The sequence below is a fragment of the Caenorhabditis remanei genome, chromosome V (assembly GCF_010183535.1).
Source record: "Caenorhabditis remanei strain PX506 chromosome V, whole genome shotgun sequence".
Classification (NCBI taxonomy): Eukaryota; Metazoa; Nematoda; class Chromadorea; order Rhabditida; family Rhabditidae; genus Caenorhabditis; species Caenorhabditis remanei.
Genome location: NC_071332.1, coordinates 15,425,088 through 15,452,905, shown reverse-complemented (window position 1 = coordinate 15,452,905; position 27,818 = coordinate 15,425,088). Strand labels below are relative to the sequence as shown.

At 37.6% G+C, this 27,818-nt stretch overlaps 4 protein-coding genes across 4 annotated transcripts; all 4 read left to right on the top strand.

Annotated features, from left to right (window-relative positions):
* Positions 1 to 134: 134 nt before the first annotated feature.
* GCK72_020333 (uncharacterized protein) lies at positions 135 to 2,799 on the top strand (the record flags this gene model as incomplete). Its single annotated transcript, XM_053733513.1, has 7 exons — positions 135 to 210; positions 259 to 328; positions 371 to 691; positions 743 to 971; positions 1,515 to 1,663; positions 1,721 to 2,219; positions 2,542 to 2,799. 7 exons carry the CDS (start codon positions 135 to 137, stop codon positions 2,797 to 2,799), a joined length of 1,602 nt encoding a protein of 533 aa, XP_053582426.1.
* A 1,139-nt stretch (positions 2,800 to 3,938) lies between these two features.
* On the top strand, positions 3,939 to 7,877 carry GCK72_020332 (uncharacterized protein; the record flags this gene model as incomplete). Its single annotated transcript, XM_003115924.2, has 11 exons — positions 3,939 to 4,148; positions 4,865 to 4,991; positions 5,037 to 5,246; positions 5,717 to 5,850; positions 5,897 to 5,986; positions 6,031 to 6,219; positions 6,264 to 6,383; positions 6,431 to 6,685; positions 7,061 to 7,462; positions 7,508 to 7,666; positions 7,719 to 7,877. 11 exons carry the CDS (start codon positions 3,939 to 3,941, stop codon positions 7,875 to 7,877), a joined length of 2,055 nt encoding a protein of 684 aa, XP_003115972.2.
* A 1,089-nt stretch (positions 7,878 to 8,966) lies between these two features.
* Positions 8,967 to 15,837, top strand: GCK72_020331 (uncharacterized protein; the record flags this gene model as incomplete). The annotated part of the gene is made up of 11 exons (XM_053733512.1): positions 8,967 to 9,040; positions 9,092 to 9,289; positions 10,291 to 10,378; positions 10,427 to 10,628; positions 10,682 to 10,791; positions 10,837 to 11,013; positions 13,418 to 13,626; positions 13,678 to 13,911; positions 13,961 to 14,275; positions 14,326 to 14,648; positions 15,725 to 15,837. The coding sequence occupies 11 exons, from the start codon at positions 8,967 to 8,969 to the stop codon at positions 15,835 to 15,837; spliced, it is 2,043 nt and encodes a 680-aa protein (XP_053582425.1).
* A 9,131-nt stretch (positions 15,838 to 24,968) lies between these two features.
* GCK72_020330 (uncharacterized protein) lies at positions 24,969 to 27,304 on the top strand (the record flags this gene model as incomplete). The annotated part of the gene is made up of 2 exons (XM_003115988.2): positions 24,969 to 25,298; positions 27,173 to 27,304. The coding sequence occupies 2 exons, from the start codon at positions 24,969 to 24,971 to the stop codon at positions 27,302 to 27,304; spliced, it is 462 nt and encodes a 153-aa protein (XP_003116036.2).
* Between the last annotated feature and the right edge of the window lie 514 nt (positions 27,305 to 27,818).

The following is a 27,818-nucleotide window of genomic DNA, read 5'->3' as shown; positions in this document are numbered from 1 at the left end:
TTCTCGGCATATTTCGCAGAGAAATAGTGCAGATATTAAAGAAAAACAGTTTAGGAGTGAGTTTTGATCAGAATCAATTAATTTTAATTGCGAAAAACTTCAAAATTTCCAACTTTCAGACAACTGTCCGAAAAATGTCTGCAGAAAAGGCGGGAGCTGCAGGAGACGGGGAAAATCAAATTAAAGAAGAAATTACAATTATTCAAGAAGGTAATCACAACAAAAAATCTCGAAAAATTAACTGAAAATGTGTTTTAGGTAAAGCAAAAGTTGGATTTCATGGTCCTGTCTTCTATAATCCGGTTCAGGAGTTCAATCGAGATTTGACGTTTGTTATTTCTAAAATATTTTGAATTTTATTCATTTTCAGAGTAACAGTTCTTCGCCAGTTCTCTGATGATCACCAGAAATTCCAAAAAGAGCAAGCGGAAGCTCAAAATTCGAAAAATTCCAACGGAGAAGAGCCGCCAAAGAAGAAAAATAAACTGGCGATAAATGAAGATGGAAAAATTCGAATTCTGGATGCCCTCTCGGCTTCTGGTCTCCGTGCACTTCGATTCTCGAAAGAAGTTCCGAATGTTGGATTCATTATGGCCAATGATTTCTCGGATAACGCCGTCGCATCGATTCAGGAGAATGTGAAATTGAATGAGGTTGAGGACTTAGTGGAGGCTCATTTTGGTGATGCTGTGTACGTTTTTTCGCATAGAAAACTCATTAAAAACTATACTTTTATCTTCAGAATGACTATGATGGAGCACCGTGGAATCGACAAACGGTTCCATGCCGTTGATTTAGATCCCTATGGAACTGCGTCCACATTCCTCGACTCGGCAGTTCAATGTGTTGCTGATCGTGGAATTCTGATGGTCACTTGTACGGATATGGCTGTTTTATGTGGAAATACACCCGAAGCTTGCTATAATAAGTATGATGCGGTGACGACGAGAATGAAGTGTTGTCATGAAGTGGTGAGCAGACATCGGAAATCAGAGATTTTGCTGTTTTAACGGAAAAAATACCAAAAATTCACTGATAATTTGTATTTTTTTCCTAAAAAACTAATTTTCCGAATTAAGGTGAAAAACTGGAAAATAGCTGCCGAAACCCCTAAAAACGCTGATTTTCGCTAGAAAATGGATGAAAATTATAATTTTTCAATTAACAATAACGCTGAAGTGTTGAAATTCAGACTGTAAACCATGAAGCAAGACGAAAATTCGGAAATTTTGTTTTTAATAATCTAAAGCTTTAAAAAAATATCTCCAAATGGACAGTTTTAAAGAGAAACTTTATTGAAATGATTCTGAAAATTCTTATACTTTTATTCACAGAATCCTAAAAAACAGCAGAAAACCTCTTGAAATTATTCGAAAAATTCCGCCGATTCAACTCGAAAATACACAATTTTCTACCGAAACTCTCTGAAAATTTTCAATTATACGTGAAAAATAGTTTTTTCAGCATTTTCAGCCAGAAATAAGCAACAATTGAACAAAACAATCATTTTCCAGGGCCTCCGAATCTTGCTCCGTGCAATCGACTCTGCTGCAAATCGCTATACTCGATACATCGAACCTCTCGTCTCAATTTCCGTGGATTTTTACGTTCGAGTATTCGTCAAAGTTCATACTGGAGCATTTCAAGCGAAACAGAGTGGAACGTGAGAGGATTTTCAGCAATTTTCAGCAAAACAACACAATTTATCAAATATTTTCAGAAAAGTGGGAACAGTGCTTGTGTGTTCTGGATGCCATGCAATGGAGCCGTTGCCAATGCTAAAACGAGGAGAAAACAATCAAGAGAACAAGTATTCCCTCCCAACAATCCGTCATTCACTCACTGGACCTGATAGTCTCTGTGTTCATTGCTCCCATCGACTCCATCAAATCGGTCCGATCTATTTGGCTCCAATTCACAGTAAACCATTTGTCACTTCTCTTCTTCAACGTCTCAAATCGACGCCAGAAGCGGAGAGACTCGGAACTCACGCACGTCTTCAGGGAGTTCTGACGATGGTCAACGAGGAATTGGACGAGATTTTGTATTATGAGCACGATCAGATGGCGAATACAGTGAAGGTGTCTGTTCCGAAGGCACAAAGTGTTCGATCCGCGATTCTTCACGCTGGATTCAAAGTTTCCGGATCGCATTGTAATCCAAGAGCGATTAAAACGAATGCACCGATGCAGTTGATATGGGATATTTATAGACAAGTGGTAGGGATTATTACTGTGAAACTGCAGAACTGGGCCAAAACGGGCCGGCGAAAAGTTTTTAGCAAAACAAAACTCAGAAAACTCGTCAAACTCAATATTATAAGCTCAAAAATATACCAAAATGTAGATCTCGATGAGTTCTATGTCTTTTATATAATACGGGCCGGATGGCTACTCGTTAATGTGCCACAGGCCTGGAAAAAGTGCCAAAAACGCGAAAATGGTCGAAATCATAATATTGAGTTTGACGCGAGTTACGCGCCGGCCCGGTTTACAAGTATGCTTATTACTGTTTCAACTAAAATTCTGTAACCTAATTCAGGCCAAAGACACGAACGTCGACCGTGAGAAACGACACGCAAAGGAATCCGCTGGTTACACGATTCTCGGCCATCCCATCACCAACACCATCAATTTCTCCCTTCATCCTGGAGCAATTGAGCAGGCGAAAAAGGAGAATTTGGTACGATTCCAGTGCAATAAAGGAAAGAATTGGGGACCAAGACAGAAGGCGAAGGGATCGGTGAACTCGACAAAAGCGGGATTCCAGTTGACACATGTGGAGGAGCATAAAAATTAATTAATTGACTTTTTTGAATTTGTTATTGTTGTTGTTCATCTTTTTTGTTAGTATTTGTACCGTTATGAATTTGTCTCTTCTCTTCCCCTTTTATCATCAACCGCACTATTCATTTGATTGATAAACATGAAAAAAAAAATGAATATGTCAAGTATGTTTGTTTTGTCAACATCTTGGAATAATTTTGAAAAATAGATATTTTTCACAAAAAAAGTTTTTTTCAGTCAGTGAGGTCCAATGATTACGATTTTATCGCCAACTACGAAAATACTCCATAATAATATTTGAAAAACTAAAGAAATTTTTACAACTTCCATCGGTATTTCCAGTGGATCATAATGGGTGGAGCCTAATTTCAGATACAGCCAGCTTCACTTTTTAACATGACTTCCACCCTGCCCAAAAAAGGACAGGGTCTCCAAAATTTGTACATCGGGTCTTCAAGAAGGCCCTGAATCAGTGTATTGATTACAAAGATAACCTCTTTACCGCGAGAATGTCATCTGCAGTGTGTACGGACATCTCACGGGTTCCGCGCGTCGCTATGTTTTGTGTGGGAATGTGGGCGGGGCCAAGGAAGAGATGGAATTTTCAATAACAATGAAAAATTTTAGCAAATCAAAACTCAGAAAACCTACAAAAAAAGTGAATGAATGAAGAAACTTCCAAGGGATACAGTAATCCTAATGAGCACCCAGAAGTTATTGGAAATTTGAAAACGGGCCAAGTAACAAAAATTGTTCTTTTTGATAGAGGAGTGTTGATTTAATGAAAAAAAAAATTGAAAGATCTTCTGGCATGCTAAATTTTCACATCAAAGGAAAACATTTGCAGGTTTTCATACCAAAACCGAGATGATAACTTCAAAAACGAGATAATGCAAAATTAGGCGTGAATTTTGGTATGAAATTTTCTTTGTAATTTTCTTTCTTCACCTGATAAAAAAAAAACAGAAATTAAAAAAAAATCTTCCATCTTGACCTGACCTGGGCCTGACCTTGCCCTTTGCCCTAACTCTAGTTTTGATGAAAACTAAAGGTCTCTTCAATCATTGTTGAACAATCAACGACGTTTCACTAAGGTACGGTTTGAAAGCTGCTTTTCTCAAATTCTCGTTCAAAAACGGTTCAGAAACAGCGATGACAGCAACAAGAAGCTCCAAGTGGACACTTCTCACAGTTGTGCTCATTGGGATATTCGTAGTTCCAGCGACAGCTCTCGTAGCTCCAACTCCAGCAGAAGCTCCAGACGCTTCAATTGCTCCAAAACGTAGTAGACCAGAGAAACACTCTGTCAAATACAGTGGTGTATGCAAATCACCGGAATGTATGAATTTGGCTCATCAGTTGGTTCGTACTTTTTTGTTTCAATTTTTAGAGTTTTCGGCTTTATTGGCTTCTAGACGTTTCGAAACTGTTCTATTCTAACACTATTTCAACACGTAAAAACATTTTTTATTCCATATTAGCTACAGTACCGTGCAGTAAGATATATGTACGATTTGGCCTTTTTAGTGGAAACTGACCAACTTTCAGAGGGTGTTACGGTATCACTGATTGCCCCCAAAGTAAATTATGTATAAACCATACAGAACAAAGGTAGAGCTTCATTTTTGTAGTTCACAACTTTTTTGTACGGATACTTCCTAGCAATTTACATATCGACAATGTAATTTCTCCCTCAAATCGTCCCATTCCAGTGCAAAATAGAGTGATTTTTGAGCTGTCACCTTAAAATAACCATAACTCTCTAGGGAGTGTCCGTACAAAAAAGTTGTCAACTACAAAAATGAAGCTCTACCTTTGTTCTGTATGGTTTATACATATTTTAGACACTCAGTTATACCGTAACACCCTCTCAAAGATGGTAATTTTCAACTGAAAAAGGCAAAATTGTATATTTTACTGCACAGTTCTGTACATATATAACTGACATCGAACACAATCGCTCCACCCAAAAGCATAAAGGATTTATAAAAAATAAGTGAACCATTATCGTAACAGTTCCAAAATGTCTAGTTTCCAGGTGTCCTAGTACCAGAATTTCAGTTATGACTAGTTTTCAGCATGACTGGAGAAACATATCCGTGGATCCATGCGAGAACTTTTTTGAAGCTACGTGTGGGAAGCATAGCGGTTTTTATGATAGCAGAGTATCCAAGAAAACTATAAAGGTTGCCCAATTTCTTGATGGTAACAAATTGCTAATTATGTTTTCACGTTCTCTATTTTTTTCAGATTTTCTGAAAACACCACAACCATCACTTTCGCCCTCCAAATCCGGAAAGGTTATGAAACAGTTTTACGACTTGTGCGAAAAATGGAAAGTTATGAATGAAACTGAACAGAGAGAAGAACAATCGAAGGCCATTAGTGACATGATCAAGAAATGGGGTCCAATTCCTATGTTTGATAAAAATTGGAAGGAATCTGACTTTGATTTGAACGGTCAGTCTTTCAGGGTTTGGTACCTGATTAAAGGAGGACAGCAGTCATATTCTTCTATTTCAGATTATGATAACTCAGACAAAGGAGCCTTCGTGGAAGAGTTTTTCAACGCGGCCGTGTACTCCTCTCGGACAAGATTTCTGTTCACTTTCTCGTTTTCTAACTTTTTCCAACAGATTTTCCCAGTTTTTTTGCGATATAAATTGAAAAAAACACGAAATATTGTTGAAAAAAGCAAGAAAAATAAAAAGAAATCATTGTGTCCGAAAGGACTACACGGCGGAAGAAACTCGCGTGGGAAAACTCTTCCACGAAGGCTCCTTTTGAGTCAGAAAAACAGGAATTGTAGCGTTTAGAGGGATTTTTAGCGTATGTTCCAGTGTTGAAAGTTTCTTAGAATTGTCTAAAGTATCATAATCTGAAAAAAAAAGAATATGACTCCTGCCCTCCTTTCAATTCCCTTTTTTCAGAACTGTTAATGAGAAGTGCGTCATTTGGAATCTTGGACCTTGCTTTATTTATGGTGGACATTGAAGATGACAACCGAATCCTTCTCAATTACGATTACGTGTTGAAATCGAATGATTTCGAGAATTACAGGACGGTATTTGAAGTATTAGTTTCTGTTTGGAAAACTATTTTATTTCCAGGAAGCATTGAGAAAAAAAAACCGTGTGGACCCAAATGTGATTCAAGATGATTATAATAAACTGGTGAAGTTGAGCAAATACTTGTATATGGTGAGTGAATCATATTGTATGAAAGATAAAAATTATTTTTCCAGAACATCGAATTCTATTCGGACAGTGTAGGGGTCCCGCTTCCTCAACTCCAAGCTAAAGTACCCAGTTTGAATTTTGAGAAAATTTTGAAGCGTCTCTTCCAAGAAAAACGGCAAGATGAAGTATGGGAAAACATCAAAGACAGAATAACTGGATCACATATTCCTTACTTCTTCCACAACTATACCAGTGTAAGAATTGTAACAAAAAACACTGCTCTCAAACTTTTATTCAGCTCGAAGAAACTCTTCAACACACATCAAATCGTACTTTGGCGAATTACATTGGAATTCACTTTATGAATTCGATCAGAAGCACTGTTGGCCTTGAATTTCGTTCAGACAGATGTGCTGCGGTATGTTCTCAACAATTTTCTGAAAAAAAAAACAATTTTAATTCCAGGAAGTTGCCGAGAAGCTTCCATTAGCCTCCCATATAAATTTCGCCCTCAATCGTTTTGACAAAAAGAATATTCAATTGGCTTCTGAAATGGTGGAAGATATCCAAAAGAGTGTTGTAGAAACTATTGAAAAGTCTACTTGGCTCAATGAGTCCACTAAAACGAAAGCTATTCGAAAAGTGAAGACAATGAAGAAAGTGATTGCATATCCGAAAGAATTGGAAAATCCAGCAGAGTTGGACGTCTTTTTTGATTCGGTGAGTAATTGAGAAAGAGAAGTCTTTGGAGAAGCCAAGTTATGAGGTCTTAAACTTTTCATATGGTTAAGTTTTTTCACATCGTATTCCAAATCGGTTCCCCAGCGGTTTACCTGTGCTCGAATGTTGGAAAAATGAGAACATCTTTGAGTATACTATACGCTGATTTTGAATTCCATATGAAAAAGCTTATCCCGATAGAAAGTTTAAGAGCTCATAGCTCGACTCGTCGAGACATTTAGCCGGTTTTGATGCCAGTAATGGACTGCCCGCAGTCGAAAGTACCTTTGAACAAATTTATAGATTGTTTGAAAGCCACATCTCCAAAGACTTTTCTTGTGAGCTCTATTGAACTATTGAGCAAATTATTTTCAGCTTGATCTATCCGAAACAAATTCATTTGTTGTTGCCAAAAGAGCAGTCGGAAGATTTCAAATCCAGCAAAAGATGAATTACATTTCCAAGTTACTTCCGTATTTTCCGAAACTTGAATATGCCAACGGTAAAGGATACTACGATCCTGTCTCGAATCTCTTAACTGTAAGGGCTGAACTTTTGGATGTCTCACTTTTCGATTCAACGTTTCCAAAATATGCGAAAATCGCTAGAATCGGAGAGGAGATCGGTCATGAAATTGGACGTGCTCTCGACCCAATAAACAGAAAACTAGATAGAAATGGAGAATGGTTCACACCGGAAGACGCAACAGAATATGATAGAAGAGCTCAGTGTCTGATTGATCAGTACACCAATTATGATGATCCGTATTTTGAATATGTATGAGCAGAGTTCCTGGGAAAAAGATTATGGTTCATCTTTCAGCTGAATGGAAAATCAACAATCCGTGAATTGACTGCTGACCTGATTGGTATCAATGCATCGTGGAAAACTTATGAGAAAGTGGATTTTTCGAAAGAGCCCAGTGTTTTTGGATTCGAAGACGCGAAGCCACGCAAATTTTTCTTCCAATTGACAGCTGTGGTAGAAATATAAGCCGCCACAAAACGTGAAATTACAATCTCTCCTTTTTTAGAATTTCTGTAAAGCAAAGGGGGATTATCTGTTTGATGGCCACCCAATACCTAGCTTCCGTGTGAATGGAATCTTCTCGAATATGAAAGAGTTTTCTGAAGCATTCAAATGTCCAGTTGGATCACCAATGAATCCGGTCAAGAAATGCGAACTCTTTTAGAAAATGATACTTGAATACATGTAATAATAAATATGTAAAGTGTTTTTTTTTCTTATGACATGAAATTTATATGAACATGAAATTTATATGCGATTTCTCAGAGATTCCTCTGTCAAATGACCTGAATTTTTGATAGAAATACTAAACAAAACATTCTTGTTCAGATGCAATTTAGCGTTTGTCAATATCTCTTCTAGAAAAAAAGTTATAGGAAATGCCTTGAAAAGTAACAGGTAATCAAAGTAATTTCTCTCTTATGTTAACCATGAAAATCTTATAAAACTTTGGAGTTTTCACTCTGACCACCTATAACTTTTCAGGGAATTCCGGTACAAAAATGATGCCAACTACAAAGATAAAGCTCTAGGCTTGATCTACAATCAATTTAAAAATAACCACCGTCACACACTCTGAAAGTTCACCATTTTTCACGACGAACAACAATAGTTTCCAATTTTTTAAACGGTACTTTTATGAGATTAAAATTTAAAAATCTATTTTTTAAACGATGTCACGTAAAAACTGTGTTACGTATTGGAAAACCAGGGCCGTGCGAGAAAATTCGAATAAACCGTTTGAAAAATTTTAATAATTTCTTTTGGTTTTCAAAAATTATGTAATAAAATATGTGATTTCTCGATTTTTCCTGAACCTTCTCCTAATTTTGAACTCAAAAACCGGTTTCTGAGGGATCTGTCCTTGAAATACTTTCAGTTTTCATACAGGTTTAAGATGTTTGCCTCCGAATATCTCATTTTTTCAGAAAGGTTTCTTAATTTTTTTTTTCAATTTTTCGATTTTTTCGGTCAATATTTTTTGAAACAAAACGTTGTTCGATCTTGCCCTAATGCTGGGCGATATCATCGATATCAGCGATAAATTTCAATCAATGAATACTTCTATTTCCAATTCAAATTACCCTGTGACTTGTGTATTGTACATGCACATACATCATCATTCATCTGCCCTCTTCCTCTCAATGCCCTTTTTTCTAATTCTCTTATCACTCACCCACATACATACAGATCATTCTCATTACACCGGTCAAAAACAGTGTGTGTATCTAATTGAGTTGACTTATTGATTATTATGCTGATATTTTTCCTAGTTTTTCTATTTTCCAGTTTACTGGAAGTGACGGTTTCCATTAGGATTCAATTATCGTAAGTTTCTCTTTTCAGAGTTATAAAATTTTCTTGTTTTCTCACACTCAGAACCGGCCAAATCGAGGGAAAACATCTGAATGCGACATATTCTCCACTTGGAAATCAGTCTGCAATCGTGTTCTTCGGTGTTCCATACGTGGAACCTCCAATTGGAGAATTGCGATTCAGAAAGCCACGTCCGCCGGTACCATGGGATGGGATTCTGGAGACGAAAGAGTATAAACCAGCGTGTATGAGCAATATGACGTGAGTTTTTTTTTTCCCTTCGATTTGTACCAACAGGGCAGCCAACCTATGTAGAGACTACACAATACAGAGATCACTTTTCTCTTGGCAACACAATTTTTATCGATTGGTTGTTTCCATGAAACATTGTTTAGATAACACACTTGACCAGTCCAACCTTCTGATAACGGAGAGCATGCCAGTCAGCATCATTGAAAATTTCAAGTGGAAAAGACAAACAGATAGACACAGAAAACTGAAAAATTCCGGAACATGTCTGAAAATGTGCTGAAAAACTAGATTTGTGGACATCTGGACACACCGATGGACCTTTTTAGTCGACTTTTCCCCTAAATCTTCATTTTCTTTTGACAGTATCCACTCACTTTCTGCACGGCTGACTTTTATAATGTATAGACTAAAAAAACTCTAACCTTCTGAAAAATTAATTTTTGCTTCGAAAATACAAAGTCGGAAGACATTGACTCAAGAAAAGAACTGTTAGACCTTTAGACCCCTAAGACTCCGCCCACATTCCCAGACCCCCATACAAAACATAGTGACGTGCGGAACCCGTGAGATGTCTGTACACACCGTCATAGATCCCTCAGCTCTGAGCAGTCTGTGTATGTTATTTCTTCCTCAAGGCCTTCCTTAAGACCTGAAGTACAATTTTTGGAGACCCTGTCCTTTAGTGGGCAGGGTGATAATAGGGCTCGGAGCCATGTCTCTCAAAACTACAGACATCAAAAATATTAGTCCATGTGCCATTTCAACATCAAAGGCACTTGTTCTACAGCAAGATATTGCTTAAAATTAGGGCAACACTCAATCAAAACAAACAAAACCGACTTTTTTTCGGCAATGATTTTTCTACTTTTTTTCTAAATCTATTTAATTTTCAAGTTGAATTCGACAAAAGTAATACGAAAATCCGAAATTCTAGCTTTCTCGATCCCGCGCCGAGAACTGGAAAGTTTTCGATTCATACGCCTTGTATTTGCTGAAAATATTTATTCCAGAAAAACCTACAAAAATGACATTGGCGGCCCGATATCTGAAGACTGTCTGTATGCAAATGTGTTCACGAATCAGTATTGTTTGAACGCGGTACTCTATAAATTTCAAGTTTCATTTCTGATTCCTTTCCAATTTTAGAAGAATTGCTCTGTAATGATTGCTATCCATGGTGGTGGTTACTTATTCGAATCTTCATCTGCCTTCAACCCACAGATTCTGATAAACAATTTCGTAGGACAAGGCAGAAATATAGTGGTTGTTGCAATCAACTATCGATTAGGAGTATTTGGATTTGGCCACTTTGCTGGAGATGTTGGAGAGAAGAATTTGGGTCTTTTTGGTTAGTTTTGGATCAAAGTTCGGACATTTTTTCGGACAAACATACATTTTCAGACATAATGGCTGCTGTGAATTGGGTTCGTAAAGAAATCAAAAGTTTCGGAGGAAACAAAGATAGGATCACTCTACTGGGACACTCTGCGGGTGCTGGATTGGTTACGTCGGTAAGTAACAAGCACATGGGATAACCATTTTTCTTTGTACTTTAGTTCTCAAACTCCCCGTTAACCAAAGGATTGATTCACCAACAAGCTATAATGAGTGGTCCATTGTCGAATGTTTCCAAACAGTCGAATTACAAAGCAACTACAAAAGTGGCCCAGATTGTTGGGTGTCTGGATGAAAAGTTTGGGTTCGAGTGGTTGGAAAAGAGTCAGATTGAGGAGGTGAGGATATTTTTATGGTTATACATAAAGAGAATAATAAATTATCAGACAAGACAACATTCCTATAGACAGGGGGGTATTCAGTCAAATCTTAAATTCACGGGTCTTTTGGTGGCAAAATTTCTGCAAATTCCCGTCAGCAATGATTAGAAAACGGGAAACTCCGTAAATCTAAACACCGGAAAAATCCATTTTACCACGTGCCCGAGTTTTTGCAGAAACTCGGCCATGGGCGTATCCTAGATCTCTAACAAGGGAAGTCTTTGGAGGCGCCACTTTCAAACAATCTATAGACTTGGTTATAGGTATTTTCGACCACGAGGAGTCCATTTCTGCAGTCAAAATCTGCTAAATGTCTATGAGAGCCGAGTTATGAGCTCTGAAACTTTTCATATGGATAAGCTTTTTCACGTGGAATTCCAAATTGACAAGTAGCATACGCAAGATATTCTCATTTTTGAGACGTACAATCACGGGTAAATCGCTGAGGAACACAAATGGAACCGCGCGGTGGCGTATATACCGCCGATTTGAAGTTCCTTGAGAACAGGCTTAACCATTTGAAAAAGTTTGAGAGCTCATAACTCGGTTCGCAGAGATATAGCAGGTTTTAACTGCAGAAATGGACTCCCCGTAGTCGAAAGCACCTATACCGAAATTTGTAGGTCGTTTGAAAGTGACGTCTCCAAAGACTTCCCTTGTCTCCAAAGACTTCCCTAGATTTCAGGCGAGCGCATTTTCCACGTTTTTCTAAACAAGAATGCAATGCTCACTGATTTCTATACAAAATGTATAATGCTAGAAAGCTGAAACCATAATTAGAGACCGCAACATTTTTTTCAAACTCATTTTTTTATAAAAATTTCTATCTTGGCCATACTTGCAACGGGCCGGGTCACAGTACAAAAATTTGAAAATTTGAATTTTTTTGAAAATATTTTGATTTTTTCGCAAAAAAGTCGAATTTTCGACTATGTTTTTACATATCGATAAAACTCAAGTGTACATAGGATTTTTGACGATTTTTGATGAAAATTTTAAATAATTTCGAAAAATGTTGTGAAAAAATTGTGCTCATTTTTTGACTCCGGGCCGACCGGGCCGGGCCGGGCCGACGGGCCGAGCCGGGGCCGGGCCGATATTTTGCAAGTATGATCTTGACCTGTTCTTCAGGTAAATGGAAGTACATTCCCAAAATTTTTCCCGAAAATATTCACATTCTCCGAAGTTACAGGACCTTTTAGTCAGCCATGGTTTCTACTGAATTCTCTTGAGGAATTCTTTCGGTTTCCTGACCACGCAAAAATTGTTTTCTGTTTCACGTTCAATCCGTCAAATTTTTGGAAAATTTAGGAAAGTTCGAACCAGAAACCCTTTGATTCAAAACGCAGCGTGTTATCCAATGAACTAAATGAGCACAAAAATGACGCTGATAATAGGAGAATATATTATTGACGTGATTTTTTTTTTAATTCAGGAGAATTTTTTGAAGGATTTTCAGCATATTTCGAGATAAATCATCAAATATCTAAAGTTCTACAATACGGATTTTTTAATTTCTAAATGGGACTAGATCGAAATTTTGCGTAGATTCTGATTCCGTCGAGAAACGATGCGAGTCTGACTTGCATTAACCTGAACTATCGGGAAAATTGATTTTCTTTTTCAATCTGTTGTCTTCTGACATCGAAAAAATCACATTTTACGAATCAATGAGCTTCCAAATTTTGACCCCAGGTACCTGAAGAGATTTCCGAAAACAATATGTCCAAAAATATATAGGTAATCACTGTAAATTTTTTGAAGTGATGCCTCGAAGTTCAGCTGGCTCCCAAAAAAATTCTACAACACGAAAATTGAATTTTCTTTCAAAACCTATTAGGGTATGTCCAGAACTACTAGAAACAGTAAAAAACGATGCGAGTCTGACCTAGAACAACCTAAACGTGACATTTTTCTGAAAAAATCAAAACGTTTTTTGAGTTTTCTGAGAAAACTAAACATTTGGGTGAAACGAAAGTCTGTTCATTGAATTCTACGTACTCGATTACATAGGGGTGAAAAGTTTTCATTCTGTTTTAGCGTACTGGGCTCTCAGGGCAGACCGTCAAACATTCTGATAATCTCCCCATGACGTCCCAAGAGAAGAAAATGAATAACTCCGCCCACGTTCATTGCGGTCCCTAACCATAATTATTCTGAATCTATTTTCAATATTTTTCTAGGGTTAAAATGAAAACAGTTACACCAGTTTCTGTCTGGAGTCATTTTCAGCTGACTTAAACCCTTGTACCTCGGTTCATTTTGGCGCTAGATAAATTCTGAGAATAGATTCAGAATCCTCACGACGTCTGCTTTCCACTCATGTCTAACACATCCGGACTTACCCTCAAAACTGTTCCAGACCTACACCTGCCTCCGCTCCAAATCTGCCCAAGAACTCCTTGACGCTGAACTTTATGTCATGGAGAACACCACGTACTACTTCGGAGCCCCTCATGTTGACGGAGAGTTTATTGTTGATTACCCCGAAAAATTGTTTGAGAAGAAAAACTCAATCTTTCCAATTAACACACTTCTCGGAACCACCACCGCGGAACTCAGGGATACCATGTCTGTTTTCATTGAATTTCTCTTTAGTGACTCTCTTTTTGGGTTTTCCAGATACATAACTGACCCGAAAAATGCTCATCTGAAAGAGCACCTGTTGAACAATATTTGTGAGCATGTCGCCTATGAGATTTACTCAGAACCGGAGAAGTTTGTGGAAAAGTGTGTGAGCTATTACCAAGATGGAGACCATGCTCAGTTTCTGTCGGATGACATGGAATTCTACTCAAGAGCCATCAGTGTTGCAAACGTTCATGTCAGCAAGGACACCAAGGTTTATATGTATAGGTAGGCTGGAGACATTCGGACAAACAGAGAGACAGACAGACACTTTCAGTTATGCATACAGTGGAGCTGGTCCCGCCTTCAACAAGTATCTCGACGTGCCTTCCCCTCATCACTCGGAAGATTTGATCTACATTTTTGGAACTCATCGAGGAGTAATGCAACCGAAAGATTATATCATTGAGAAGTTTTATAGTGGAATATTCGCGGATTTCATCAATTTTGAGGATCCATCTCCATCGAAAGAGCAACCATGGTTACAGTATACACCAGAGAAGAGGGAATATTTTGTGATAGATTTTGATGAGAACTTTACAATGCCAGGGATGAGAGAGAACTATTATGCAGATGCTTTAAAGTTTTGGAGGTAACTCCGTATCTCTAGTCGCTACCCATCCAATCCCCCCATATTTTCAGCACCGCTGGCACCAAAACCTTCAGTGAAAACTGGTCCCCCTCCTTCGACACTTTTATTATAACCAATGTTATCGGCCCAATTGTTGGCAACCTTACAAGAATCTCCGTTGACGTCGATAAACCTTTAGAATTGACAGACGAATTGTTCGTTGAACGAGAAAAGTTTTTGCAAAAACTGAAATCGGAGAAGAACGTTGAAATGGGGGAAATTAAAACTCGCGCCGGAAATGGGAATGGAGGAAAAAGAGCTGTGGCAAGAAAATTGGAATGGGTGGAGAGAGATTTGGGAAGTGCAGAAGAAAAAGAAGGTGGCGGTGGAATTAGTGAGTTTTTGAACCTTTTGGGTGTTTGGAACAGTAGAAAAAACGTGACTTTCAAATATTTGTGAAAAGAAAATTGGAATTTCTCGTGACTCATTATAAAGCAATGAATAAATTTGGCGCTTATGAGGTCGAAATTTGTAATTTCTGGAATTTGAATTTTAAGATCTTTAAGGTTTTGATGACGAAATGGAGATCGAGTTCTTGAAATTTTCAGTCTGAAAATATTTTTGTGTTTTGTCTCATTTTTCCAAAACCCTGTTTTATTTTTAAAAATATGCACCTCCAAAGATGAGAGATCCAAGAGATGCAGAGTGTGCAGAGAAGCAAGACACTCTAGTTTCTCTGGGCCGTCTCTCTACTAGAGATACCTCTAACCTTTAAAAGTGGATATCTCCAAAACCATCTATCGAAAATTTGTCAACTACAAAAATGGAGGGCTAGGTTTGAACATTTTGAATCCATAAATTTGAACTTGTCCGACAGTTTTCGGCCTTGTAACGCATTCTCAAAAATGTCGTATGGTCGCGCGTAACCTTTTTGAGGTCGCCCATTTTATCAGAATTGAAAATTGATCAATAATGTAACTTGCTTCAACCAAACTTGTCAAATTTTGGACAGGCCGGGCCCGGTCAAGGAAAAGCACCTATTTTTACAGAATGATTTGAATTTTTTTCGAATTTTATACCAAAAAATCCAATTTCTCGACTAGTTTTTGATTGAATTCATATTTATAGTAAAAAGCGACATTTTCGGAAATTAAAAAATTTCGTTCAAAATTGAAACTTCGGGCCGAAAAAATTCCGATTATGGCGCGATGTAGTGGTAATGTGGTGCAGACCGGGCTAGAATAACTTTTCGACCAAAATTTTTTTGTTTGTATTTCCTCGGCCCTTAAAAATCTGCCATCCAGCCCAAAGTAGGTCAGTGTCACAGAGCTCGCCGAGATCTACATTTTGGTATATTTTTCAGCTCTTATCTTAGAGTTTAAACCAAGTTACGCGCTGGACCAATTTGCAAATAAATTGATCTCAATGATCCCAGTTTCTTCCCCTCCCATTCCCCCTCATTTTTTCCAGACATCCTCCTAATAATCTTCGCTGGAACCCTCATCGGCGGCATTCTCTACGTATCAATATCTCATTTCTGTCTACACCATCGATCTCGTGAAGGCTATCAACTCTTGAAATGAGTTCACTTTGACGCTTCTATGAACCCGAACCTAAAAATAAATCTCTTCTCCGCAACAATCTTCTATCTCTTTGATAAACCTTGATTCAACAGCTGATACATTTTGATGGTTGGCAGAGAGAAGTTGTAACACAGAACTTTTACATTTTAGTACAACATATATATATTCCATTCTTCCTGGCAGGAGAAAGAGAAGACGGGGGGAACCACCAGTGAAAAGTCAAGCACGGATTAAATTTCGTTGTGGCGTGAGCCTTCTTCTCTTTCTTCTTCTTCTTCTTCTCCATCATCATCTCCCTTCTTTTTGTGTAAACTGTTTCGAACTCTCGCTCTTTTTCTCTGTTGAGAGAGATATCTTCTAATTATTCAATCTCATCTCCTCTTTTCATTTCTCCCCTCCAGCATCTTCTTTCCACTCTTTATATATGCAGTCAGCCAACCGGATCTTCTTGAGCTCTGACATTGTGTACTACTTTAGTTAATGAGAAAAGTACATTTTGTTTCGTTTTTATTTATTGTTTTGTGTTCAAATTTTCTTTATTGAAGTTGAAAGTAATATTTGACTTCACAATTTGGAAAGTATGTCACTAAAGTCATATTTTTCAGACTTGCAACGGGTCGGGTTTTGAGCTTACATGGGGTGTATGACTATTTTTGATAAAAACTTCAAAAAACTTTTTTAAAAATTCTGAAAAAATTGCTCACATTTTTCGAATCCGGGCCGCGCCGGGCCGGGCCGAGATTTTGCAAGTCTGATATTTTTTGGTACATGTTTAGATCAAAAATCGAGCTAAATTTTTATTGAACACTTTTTGAACGGTTTTATTTTATACACATACCAAAAATTATGATGCTGGGACTATGATTCCGTGGTCCGACGTCAAAATCTGTTGATCGTAAGAAAGAAAAACGCGCCAAAGGCACGCCAGACCTCTTTTTTCGAGAATCTGTGTTTCAAAAAGTTTGTGCAATAAACTATCCTTACCTTCAGCCGGCACATCCTGTTCGACTCAAAAACCACTAGACTTTATGTTTTTTTTCCAAAAAAAATCTTGATTCACTTCAAATCAACAAGTTGATTCAATTAGCTGTAGCCAATGCATCGGAAATCTGGAGCCACTTTACGATTTTTCTTCTGTTTAAAAATAGGAAATGAGGAGTCCTGGATTTGTTTGTTTGATTGGGGTGGCTTTTGAGGGTTTTGGAAGAATTTCAAAAAGCAGCTTCAAACTTTCGCTGCTCAGATTCTGAAAATCTGAACTTTGCATCTTCTCTTGCTGAAATTCAAGCTATTTTTAGCAAAGCTATGAGTCGATGCATATCCGATTAAAAATCTGATGCACCATCTTCTATCCGCTTAAATATTCTAATGATGTTCTAGACTAGAAATCGGGAATACTTGATGTTTCATTCGTCTGAATTCTTCCAAAAAGTCATTTTCTTATTTCACTCAAAAGTGCCTCTGACCTCTCTCTTCCAGAAAAAAAGACTCAAAAACTCATTACTCAAAGAGTTCCCTTCTTTCTCCCTCCCTTCCCAAATACTTCCTTTTCCCTGTTTTTCCACGAAAAATCTCAAAAATGTTTCTGCAATAAAGGCGGGGAAAGGCATTTCTCCCGCTTCCAGTTTTCTTATATAAACAACATATTGAGCTGCTCGTCCCAATCCAATAAATCTCCACACATGTCGTCTTCTTTTTCCATATCTTCCTCTTCTTTGCGATTTCCGTTTTCAAAAATATAAACTTCAAGTTTTGATCTCCGGCGTCGATTCTATGGAGTTATAGTAGTAGGGACTTAGTCATCGGAAAATACCATGTTTGGTGTCGATTTACAGAGTCTCTAGTGCTGTAAATCGACACTAAAGTGACTTTTTTATGCAGGAATTAGTTTTTATAAACTAGTAAATCGTTATTTTTGGCTAAAACTGTTTGAAAATTGTACCAAGTTTGAAGGCTTTTATTCTTAAGTCTTACAAAAACTATTATTTTGGCTTTTTCCAGTTGACATATCGACATAGTAATTTTTTCCTCAAATCGTCTCATTTACGTGCAAAATAGAGTGATTTTTGAGCTGTCCCCTTAAAATGACCATAACTCTCTAGAAAGTGTCCGTACAAAAAAGTTGTCAACTACAAAAATGGAGCTCTAGGTTTGTTCTGTATGGTTTATACATAATTTACTTTGTGGGACATTGATTTCACGAATCATAAGCGTGCACCCAAGCAACATCAGTAACTGATCTTTCGCCTTAATCTTATCTATTTTCACCCTGCCCACTGAAGGACAGTGTCTCCAAAAATTGTACTACAGGTCTTAAGGAAGGCCTTGATGGCAATATAAAATACACAGAATAAATCCAAACTGTGAGAATATGACTAGCGGTGTGTACAGACATCTCACGGGTTCCGCGCGTCGCTAGGTTTTCTATGGGGGTGTGGGAATGTGGGCGGAGTCTTGGGGGTCCAACGGTCTACTGTATGTAAAAAACACAGTTATTTTCTTGGACATTGTAGTTTCGGAGCAAAATACAATTTTTCTGAAGTGTAGAGTTTCTGAAATTGTTTGATGCTGTTCAAAACTTTTAAATAATTCTACTGAAATAAAAAAATGTAACTAACAAAAATGAAGATCATTCGAGTTTTCCAGAAATTTTTTCTAACTTTGTACTCAAAAACATGTTTCTGGGGTCTGTCCTTGAAATGCTTACGGTTTTCATACAAATTCAAGATTTTTGCATCCGAAAAACTCATTTTTCAGGCAGTTTAATGAAAATTTCTCGGTTTTTAGATCAACATTTTTTCGAAAATAAAAGTTCTCGCACGGCCCTGATCCGGAAGTCCTGATTCTGACTCATCAAATTCAACCGAGGTAGTTTAGTCAAAAAGTAGATTTCTTGCATTTTTTCAGTTGTTGAGAAACAGTTGTATACTGCTGCAAACTGTCCATTTATTGCTTAAAAGTTTTTACCAAAATGGACTTTCATAGTCCTACAACATGCATACTCTGCTAAATATCACCAATGCACGCTCCAGCTAATTACGGTCTCTACCTCTCGATCCATACCATATTTCATTGCCATCCACACCCCTCTCCCCGAATGAATAAAACGAGTCAAACAAAACCACCATTCTATCTCTCTAAATCTCCTCTTATTTCTGCATACATAATCCGTGTGAATGACCGTGTCCTCGGATCGGTTCGACCTCAAAGGAACACTAATAGGCCTCCATTTTGTGGGAAACCGTAGGGAACAAGGAATTGGAAGAGAATAAGGAAATAGTGTGGATTTGGAGAGAGACAACAGAGAAACAGAGAGTGACCATTTCATTTCTGGCGCCTCTCGCTTCTCTCGCCTATATTCCTCCTTTTCTCAACAAACCGTTTTTGGTATTTCAATACTGTTTTCCTCTTTTTTTGACTGCGGCAACTGAAAGCGAGATTTTAGACAGAGATTGGAAGTTTTCTTCCACTTCAAGTAACAATTTTTATAACGGTGTTGGTGGAGATCTAAGATTTTGAAATTGTTGGTTGAATTCATGATTCATTTGTATCTAAAGGCTTCTGTAACACTATTTCAATATTGTTAACCTATAACTTACCTCTTCTGAACTCTAGTCAAACTATTTTATTCATACTTGTAAACCGAACTGGCGTGTTGCTTGCTTAAAACTGAATATTATGCGCTGAAAAATATACCAAAATGTAGATCTCGGCGATTTCTATGTCCGTGACTTACTAGGGGCCGGATTGCTTATCGTTAACGTGCCGTGCGCCTGGAAAAGTGCCAAAACGCGAAAATTCCCAAAAAAGCTATTCTATCCCAGTCCGTAGTAGGTCACGGACATAGAATTCGATGAGATCAATATTTTGGTATAATTTTCAGCACAGAATATTCAGTTTTAAGCGAGCTACACGCCGGACCGGTTTGCAAGTATGACTTTATTGTTCATAATGTTCCAGGTCACTAATAAGCTGACCTTTCTCGAAGAAACATCTGTTCACATCACCAATGACACTCAGCAACATGTGTTTGACTGAGAACGAGTCGATGTCTATTACGTTTTCGCACGGATCATTGTAAAAATAGATTATAGTTAAGGTTTTTTTTGAGTTTGACTAGTTTGTTGTAGGAGCTTATGACTTAAAGAACTCACCACAATGCTTGTTTTAGAAATAGGCGTCTTGGTGCGTTTACTAGGCCATTCACAGGTCAATCGCAGGCTTTCAATGCCTGAAATTTTAAGATAGATGAATTTCGAAAACTGGAGTTTTATGTTTGCCGTAACTTCCAAATGTCCTGGTTTAGAATTGTGTTGATTTGGAAGTGGCTAGTTTTGTAACGTCCCTTGCTCTGTTTGAGATTACTGTTAAAACTATATTTTTCAACTGCTATCCAGAAAAGTTTTGAGGTTTTTGTAGACTTCATAGAAACATTTACTAGATGTTCTGTTTGCTATTGTAAATGCTATTCTAATCACGCTGATTTTAATGAGAATCATGGAAAATGTCCCAGTGGTTAATTTTGAGCATTTAGGTGACGTTACAGTACAGTTTTTACGGTAACTTAACATCACTGAATTTTACTAAACTTCTCATTTTAAACTCCTGTAATTACTAAGTAATTTTATCCCACCATCATGAGTTTAACCGTTAATTTTTCTTATACAGAATCGTTTTTTTTAATTCTTCCCTACTTCTAGAACTTTGCACCCCAGTCAAACCTTCATTTCCTGCAAATTCTCCCCTACAAACTGATCAGATCTGTCATTGAATGGCACCATTCAGACAGAAACATTTCTGAAACTATGAATCATTTTGATTTATTTATGTTTTTTTTCAGAAAGTTCAAAAAACGATCAATCCGTTTATCCTGTCCACAGTTTTGTCCTGCTTTCTCTACTTGTTTATTTGTTGTTGTCGCTCACAAAAAGTATTATAACAGTACTACTTTATTACAGTCCCATTACATTTTTTTCCATTCAAACAGGTCTAAAAATACTTTTGGTTTTTCCTTCTCGCAGCTATCCTCCAAAATCCTTTAAAAAACCCAAAAATACCCGTCAAAACGTGTCAAAATTGTGTCGGTGACAGCTGTTCCATCATGTACTTTTTAGCGTCCTCTTGTCTCAGATTCGATTTTATTTTGATCCCTCACTTAATTTAATTTAATTTATTGACACAAAGAAAAAAATCAGTAGTTAACACTTCCACCCTCAAAAACAATAAAACGAACACTCGTCTTTCTTTCAATGACACATGTTTTTTGTCTTGTTTTCTTCTCTTCTTCCTTTTGCTTGTTCCTCATTATTTTTAGACGTTTGGTTGTTGGGTGTTGAGGTGGGTTCAGTTCATGTGTAGAGATGTTATACTCATGTTTTCATTGTTTGATTTTAGGTTGAACTTGATATTTTTAGTGAGGATCTTCCAGTGTTTTGTCAATTTTTTTTTTCGTAGCGAAATGAAACTTTTACAAAATCTCGAGGCTCATTTAAGGACGGGCTAGCCAAACTTTTCCTTCAATTTGGTTGACTGCTGCGCTAATTTTAAACAATATCTTGCTGCAGAACAAGTGTATTCAATGATGAAATGGCACATGGATCAATCTTTTTGATGCCTGTAGTCTTGAGACTCATTGCTACGAAACCCAATTATCCCCCTGCCCAATGAAGGACGGGGTCTCCAAAAATTGTACTACAGGTCTTCAGGAAGGCCTTGAGGAAGAAATAACATACATACAGGGTGGCGAATAAGTATACGACGCTCTTAATTCTTGAATATTCGGCGGGAAAACGCTTGAATCAACAAAAAAACGTTATTAATAGTTGGAATGTTCAAAATAGATTTAGTATACAAAAAGAATTCGAAGTTGGATACTTTGGCTTTGATACAAGCCATCAGACGTGAGACGCCAAAATCGCCTGTGCGCCGCAGGTAGTCGACGTCTACTTCGTCCCATATCTTCTGAAGGGCGGTCTTGAGAGCAACGGCCGTGTTGTAGGAGATTTCTGATAACTCGCTCTTCAAATATTCCCATACGACAAAATCGATCGGATTGAGATCCGCCGACAAGGAAGGCCGAAAGTCGTTGTTCCAGAAGCCGGGAAAATGAGAGAGATGATGAATTTTGTTGATTTGGAACTGTGGGACGTAGCCCAATCTTGTTGAACGATGAAAAAGAGTCCAGTAGAGTGTTGAGCTGTACAGAGGAACAAAACATCCTTCAAAGCCAAGTTTTGGAAGACCCCGAGTTGATTTTCGCATTTTTAAAAATAAAAACTAACGAAGTTCTACCGTAAGATGTCACCGCGGCCCAGACCATCACAGTTTTAGAAAAAAGGTAATTAGGGGCCTGATAACGTTAAGGGGACCTACTATCATCTTTTGATAACAAAAGTTTCTGCTTTTGACGGTTGGAAAAAGGTTCAATAATAAAATGTTCGTCATAAGTCCAGATCACGCCCGATACGCGGCGCACAGGCGATTTTGGCGTCTCACGTCTGATGGCCTGTATCAAAGCCAAAGTATCCAACTTCGAATTCTTTTTGTATACTAAATCTATTTTGAACATTCCAACTATTAATAACGTTTTTTTGTTGATTCAAGCGTTTTCCTGCCGAATATCCAAGAAATAAGAGCGTCGTATACTTATTCGCCACCCTGTAGACCGCTCGGAGCTGGGGGTCTATGACAGTGTGTACAGACATCTCACGGGTTCCGCGCGTCGCTATGTTTTGTATGGGGGTGTGGGCGGAGCTAGATGACGGTCTGACGAGTTAGTTGAGCAATTTTTTGAGAAAACTGTGCAGAAATTTAGTTGACGTACTCCTTCTGACTCTGAAAATTAAAAATTACTTTTGATCAGACTTGCCACGGGCCAGTCTGGCCGATTTGAACCAAAGTTTGAATTTTTATTCAATTTTGAAAAAAGTTCAGTTTTCGACTAAAAATTAAAAATTCTATGAAAAAGTGAATATGTATGAGAATTTTGGAAAAATTTCAAAAAATAATGTTTAAAAATTAGTACCCATTTTCGAAAAGTTTGCTTTTGATGATTCTGTTGCAATATTAACTTTTTAAATTTTTTATCTGTTTTGCCTAGATTTTTTCTACTCCTATGTATTCAGTAACCTAGAAGACCTTCCTGGCTCCACCAAGCAAAACATAGAGACAGGCGGAACCCGTGAGATGTCCGTACACACCGCTGATGGCATTGTTACAGTATTAGAGCCCATTTTATTCTTGTTATTTCTTATTCAGGGCCTTCCTTAAGACACGAAGTACAATTTTTGGAGACCCTGTCCTTAAGTGGGCAGGGTGATCAATGATTACACTGCGGTAGTATTTTAATATCCCAGGGAAAGAAAAAAAACTAAAAATCATTGTGAATAACGGAAAAAGAAATTAAATTAATGACTCTACATAGAGAGAGATGTTTCATTGAGAGACGCGGAGAAAACAAGGAAATGGATGACATCGGATCAAAAGAAGTGTCAAAAACAAGAGGGTCTCAAGTGTACTTTTCCGTTTTTTTCTCACTTTTTTTGAGAATGAAATTGGAGAAACCGACTGACTGATTCATAATGAGGTCATGTCAGATGCAGTGCGGCTGGCGCGCCTTCGCCGCTTTCCAGTCTTATCATCGTCCCTAATCCTCTTATCACAGTTATTTAGTCTTTGCTCTTTTCCACCCTCTCTTATCTCTATTTGGCAACAAAAAAATTCAAAAATAATATTATAAATTCACAACACTGCGCCGCATGGCTTTAAAGGCGCATCTAATTTATTAGAAATTTCGCGGAATGGTCTCGTAGTTGAAATAGATCAAATACCGTACTTTCGAGCTTTGCAGGTCTAAAAATAAATGAAAATAATGTTTTTCGCTTCGAGACCATTTCGAACAAATTAGATGCGCCTTTAAAACATGCGGCGCAGTGTCGTGAATTTATAATAAGTTTTGTTGGCTTCGAACAAAAAAAAAGAAATTTAGTAACCATAAAAAGTGACATGTTTGTTGTTGTGGACTCCTTGTCATATGCAAAAATATTGGATTTTTTAGTTTTGAGGTGTCTTGTCCATGATGGCCTAGAATCCCAATATGCATATTTCTTAGGCCATCAAACATCCTCCTTGTTTTTTTCACACCTCTCAGTTTCAAAAATGATTTCATGACAAATAAACCATTTTTCAAATAATATTATTTCCAGATATCGAGAGCAATTTGTAGAAAATTTTAATTATTTGCTGTTTTAACAACAATTTCTGTGTATTTTGATAGCGACAGGTGCTATTAATGTAAATAAACATTCAAGTTTTTATCCGGCTGAAAATGATAAAAAGTTGCATTGTTTAACTTCTAAGAGTCAATAAACGCATATTTTCTGGCGTACCACTGACGCGTTTCGAGACGTTGAAACAACCGTAACCTGATGAGATTATTCTTATTTGTGTTCTTTCTAACTAAATACTCTCTAAATTAGAACAGCTAACAGATTGCGGATGAGAGTGTTAACCACAATTTTTCTGTTTTCATTGAAAATGACTAACTTTGAGACACTGCCAGGGTGTCAGAACTTATGTTATGGATTTAATGTTTAAACCACTGTAAAGTACTAACCAAGGTCTCCATTTTTGTAATTGATCACTTTTTTAAACAATTCCTTTTTGAAAAGATGTGATCGGAGAAAATAGTGGAGCTCTCCGCTAGGATTCTCCGGTTTCTAACATCCCCTGCTTCCCCGGACAATAACTTTTTAGATTGAAATTTTTCGGAAATCCTATATATTACAAAAATAAAGCCCGTAATTTGTTCTCTACACTTTAAAAGGTTCAAAAGGATGGGATGCATTCTTTTCCATATTTCATTCCATTAAATTTTAGTTTTGGGACGAACAAACACACAGACATACTTTATTTTGTTGACTACTAATACATATTTTCTAAACACGTTTCACTCTTCTTTTGACAGTTTGCAACCCATAATCCTCCTCTGTCGTTGTTTTCTTTCTCTGTTTTCCACTCCTTCTTTTTGAACGCTTTTTTATAAAAAATTTCCTTGTTTCTGACTTATTTTTTAAATATATTTTTACGAATTTCCAGGTGCCATCTAGTGATTTTCCTCTCTTCATCTAACAATGCCTGACGAAGAGGAGACATCTCGATTAGCGTGGACGAAACGTCTATCCCGACGACTAAATAAACGAAGCTCCTCCCTAATCGCGTCTCTTCTCGGAAGTAGAAACGGTGCGACATCCAGTAAAACAATAAATGAACCGACAACAACTGAAGATGAACTAGATGAGGAAAGTATGGAAGACGTCAAGAGAAGAGAGGCGATGGCTGCGAGAAGAGCATCTGCTGCTCCGAATGGAGACAATCGAGTTGGATCGAGAAGTGGCGGAGGCAAGGAGAAATCCACGTCGAGACGGAGAAGTGTCGACAGGATTTGGGCGTATAAACTTAAGGTGGGTCTAGTTTTTTTAATGAATTTTTGTTTATGATCTACAGTACAATATTTTTTTGAAACTGTATTTGTCAAGAGAGGGAGAGAGAGAGCGCAGAGAAGCTAGAGTGTCTGGCATCTCTGCTCCCTCTCGCGTAGGCAACCAATCTTCGATAGCTTATATCCCGAAAACGTGAGGAGCTATGAAAAAGTTGTCAACTACAAAAATGTAGGTCTAAGTTTGATTAGTATACCAACCAATAATTGGTAGTCTGGGATTACATGTCGTTTTGAAACAGATGTTTCAATTTTGGATTTTGTTTACTGATAGTTACAGTATCGAGAAGCTAGAGTGTCTGGCACTCTTACCTTGCTGGGAGCTCTTTAAGTGCTGGAAGCAATTCTTGGGCAAACTCTCATGGAGAGAGCGCATAGAAGTCATACACTCTAACTTCTCTGTGCCCTCTCTCTCTCCTCCTAAAGCATTTGTCTTCAGATGTGCGTATCTTGAAAACCTGCAGAGCTATCAAAAAGTTGTCAACTACAAAAATAATCAGTTTAAAATTTCCTATATTTTAGTAGTTGGTAACTCTTTGATATCTCTGCGAGGCAGAGAGATAGGACGCAGAGAAGTCGGGCACTCTAGCTTCTCTGCGCACTCTTTTCCCCATCGCTCATATTTAACTGCGCGCATATCTCTAAAGCCTGATGTGCAATCTTAACAACAAAAATCAAGAACTAGATTTGATCTACACAACCATTTCAAATTTCTCAATATCCCATGATTTTCTCCGAGTGATCTGTCAGATCCTTCATTTTCCGAGAATGTCCCCCCAGTTGTCATACAAAACCTTTCTCCTGAATAACCTCTGATTATAAGTGAGTAACTCTCTTCTTGCCCAAAGTATTTGCATTTCGAATGACGCAGGTATTGAGTTTCCCTTCCCCCCAGAGAATTCCCCTTTTTCTCCCGTTCTTCGGTTCATGGTCATCGGTTGCCTAAATAGGAGTAGACTAGATACATTTTCAGATATTTTCTCTCATAGAGAAAATATTCAAAAAGAAAACATACATATAAATAGAATTAATGTTTTGATCTTGATCTGTTTATCTGAAAAACAAGAAGGAATCGTAGTTCACAAACAAACAGAGAAGCCGTATACGTGGTTTTTGAGTGGTGGCCTATAAATCCAATTTTGTAAATCTAGGCCACCTAGGTCAAACCTTACGACCCGTCTACTACTCTGTTAATAAAAGAATTCATAAGTAATGAGCTATGTTCTCTGGTCGCTTTGGTCTCTTAAAGTTTTTGTTTATCCCTGGGAGCTCTGGAAGGGAAACAAGTAAGAAAAGTAGTCGTCTAGTCGACTAGACATCATGAAATTTTCTTGAGTAGTTTTTTGATGACGATGTTTCTGGAAGGATCTTGTATGGGGAGGCACGTGACTTTGATTCTTAGGGAATGGTTAAATTTTCAATAGCTATTAGCACGGCCCGCTTCTTACAACCGCGCTCTACCGTGCGAAATTGAGAGACTCAGAGAAAAAGAGACATTTCTCAAGGTCATTTCGGTAGAGCGCGGTTGTAAGAAGCGTGACGTGTTAATATTAAAGATAACTGTATGACACTTCCATTTGTAGTCAGTGCCCACTCCATCAACTTTGACATATCTGTTTTTTCAGAATTTTTCTTTAGGGATGAGTAGAATTTTTGAAATCAGCATACCTGAGTGGACCTACACACAAAATTATAGAAAATTCTGAAAGTCTGGAAATTCATGACTTCTCCACGAGGAGTACACCAATTGCCAACTTCAATGCGTTGTATCTCGGTTCATTTTTGACCTACTTTCAATTTGAAATTAGCTTCAGAATTCTCACGTCTTCAGCTTTCCAGTCATATAAAATACTATTTAAAAATGGTAGACTGTGTCGTGTACTCCTCGTGGACAAGATGGAGGTGAAATCTCATGTTCTGGAGCTGGAACTGCCATTGACCAGACCCAGAGATGCTTATAGGGATTCCTAATTGATTACCAGCTTACTAAGGAAGGTGATCGAGTCAGTTTGGAGTTATGGGTCGTGACCTGTACCATTGGAAAGCTGGGAAAACGCTGATTCCAAATATATATTCAGGTTTTGTCCTCGAGATCTAGTACTCGAGAAAAATGAGGTCAAATGTTGGAATAAAAAGAGAAAAAATTGAAAAAAATTGAAAAAAAATTTCGTGTGTCAGAAAGGTAATAATTTGACATTTTTCAGAACTTTGACTCTGTTTTTTTTCGTATACCAGGCATCGAGAGCAAAAACTAAATATATATTTGGAATCAACGTTTTCTCAGTTTTCCAATGATATAGGTCCCATGTCTTCAAACTGATTACATGTCCTTCCCTAGTTATTGTTTACTCACCTCCCAACTTTTCTTCTTAAAACCATTCTTCGATTTTTCGATCTATCACCTCTCCTCCACCAACCTTTTTCCAATATGACCGCTCTCAAATTAGGTGTCGCGCATGAATTCCGTGACTTCCGGAGCAAAGTG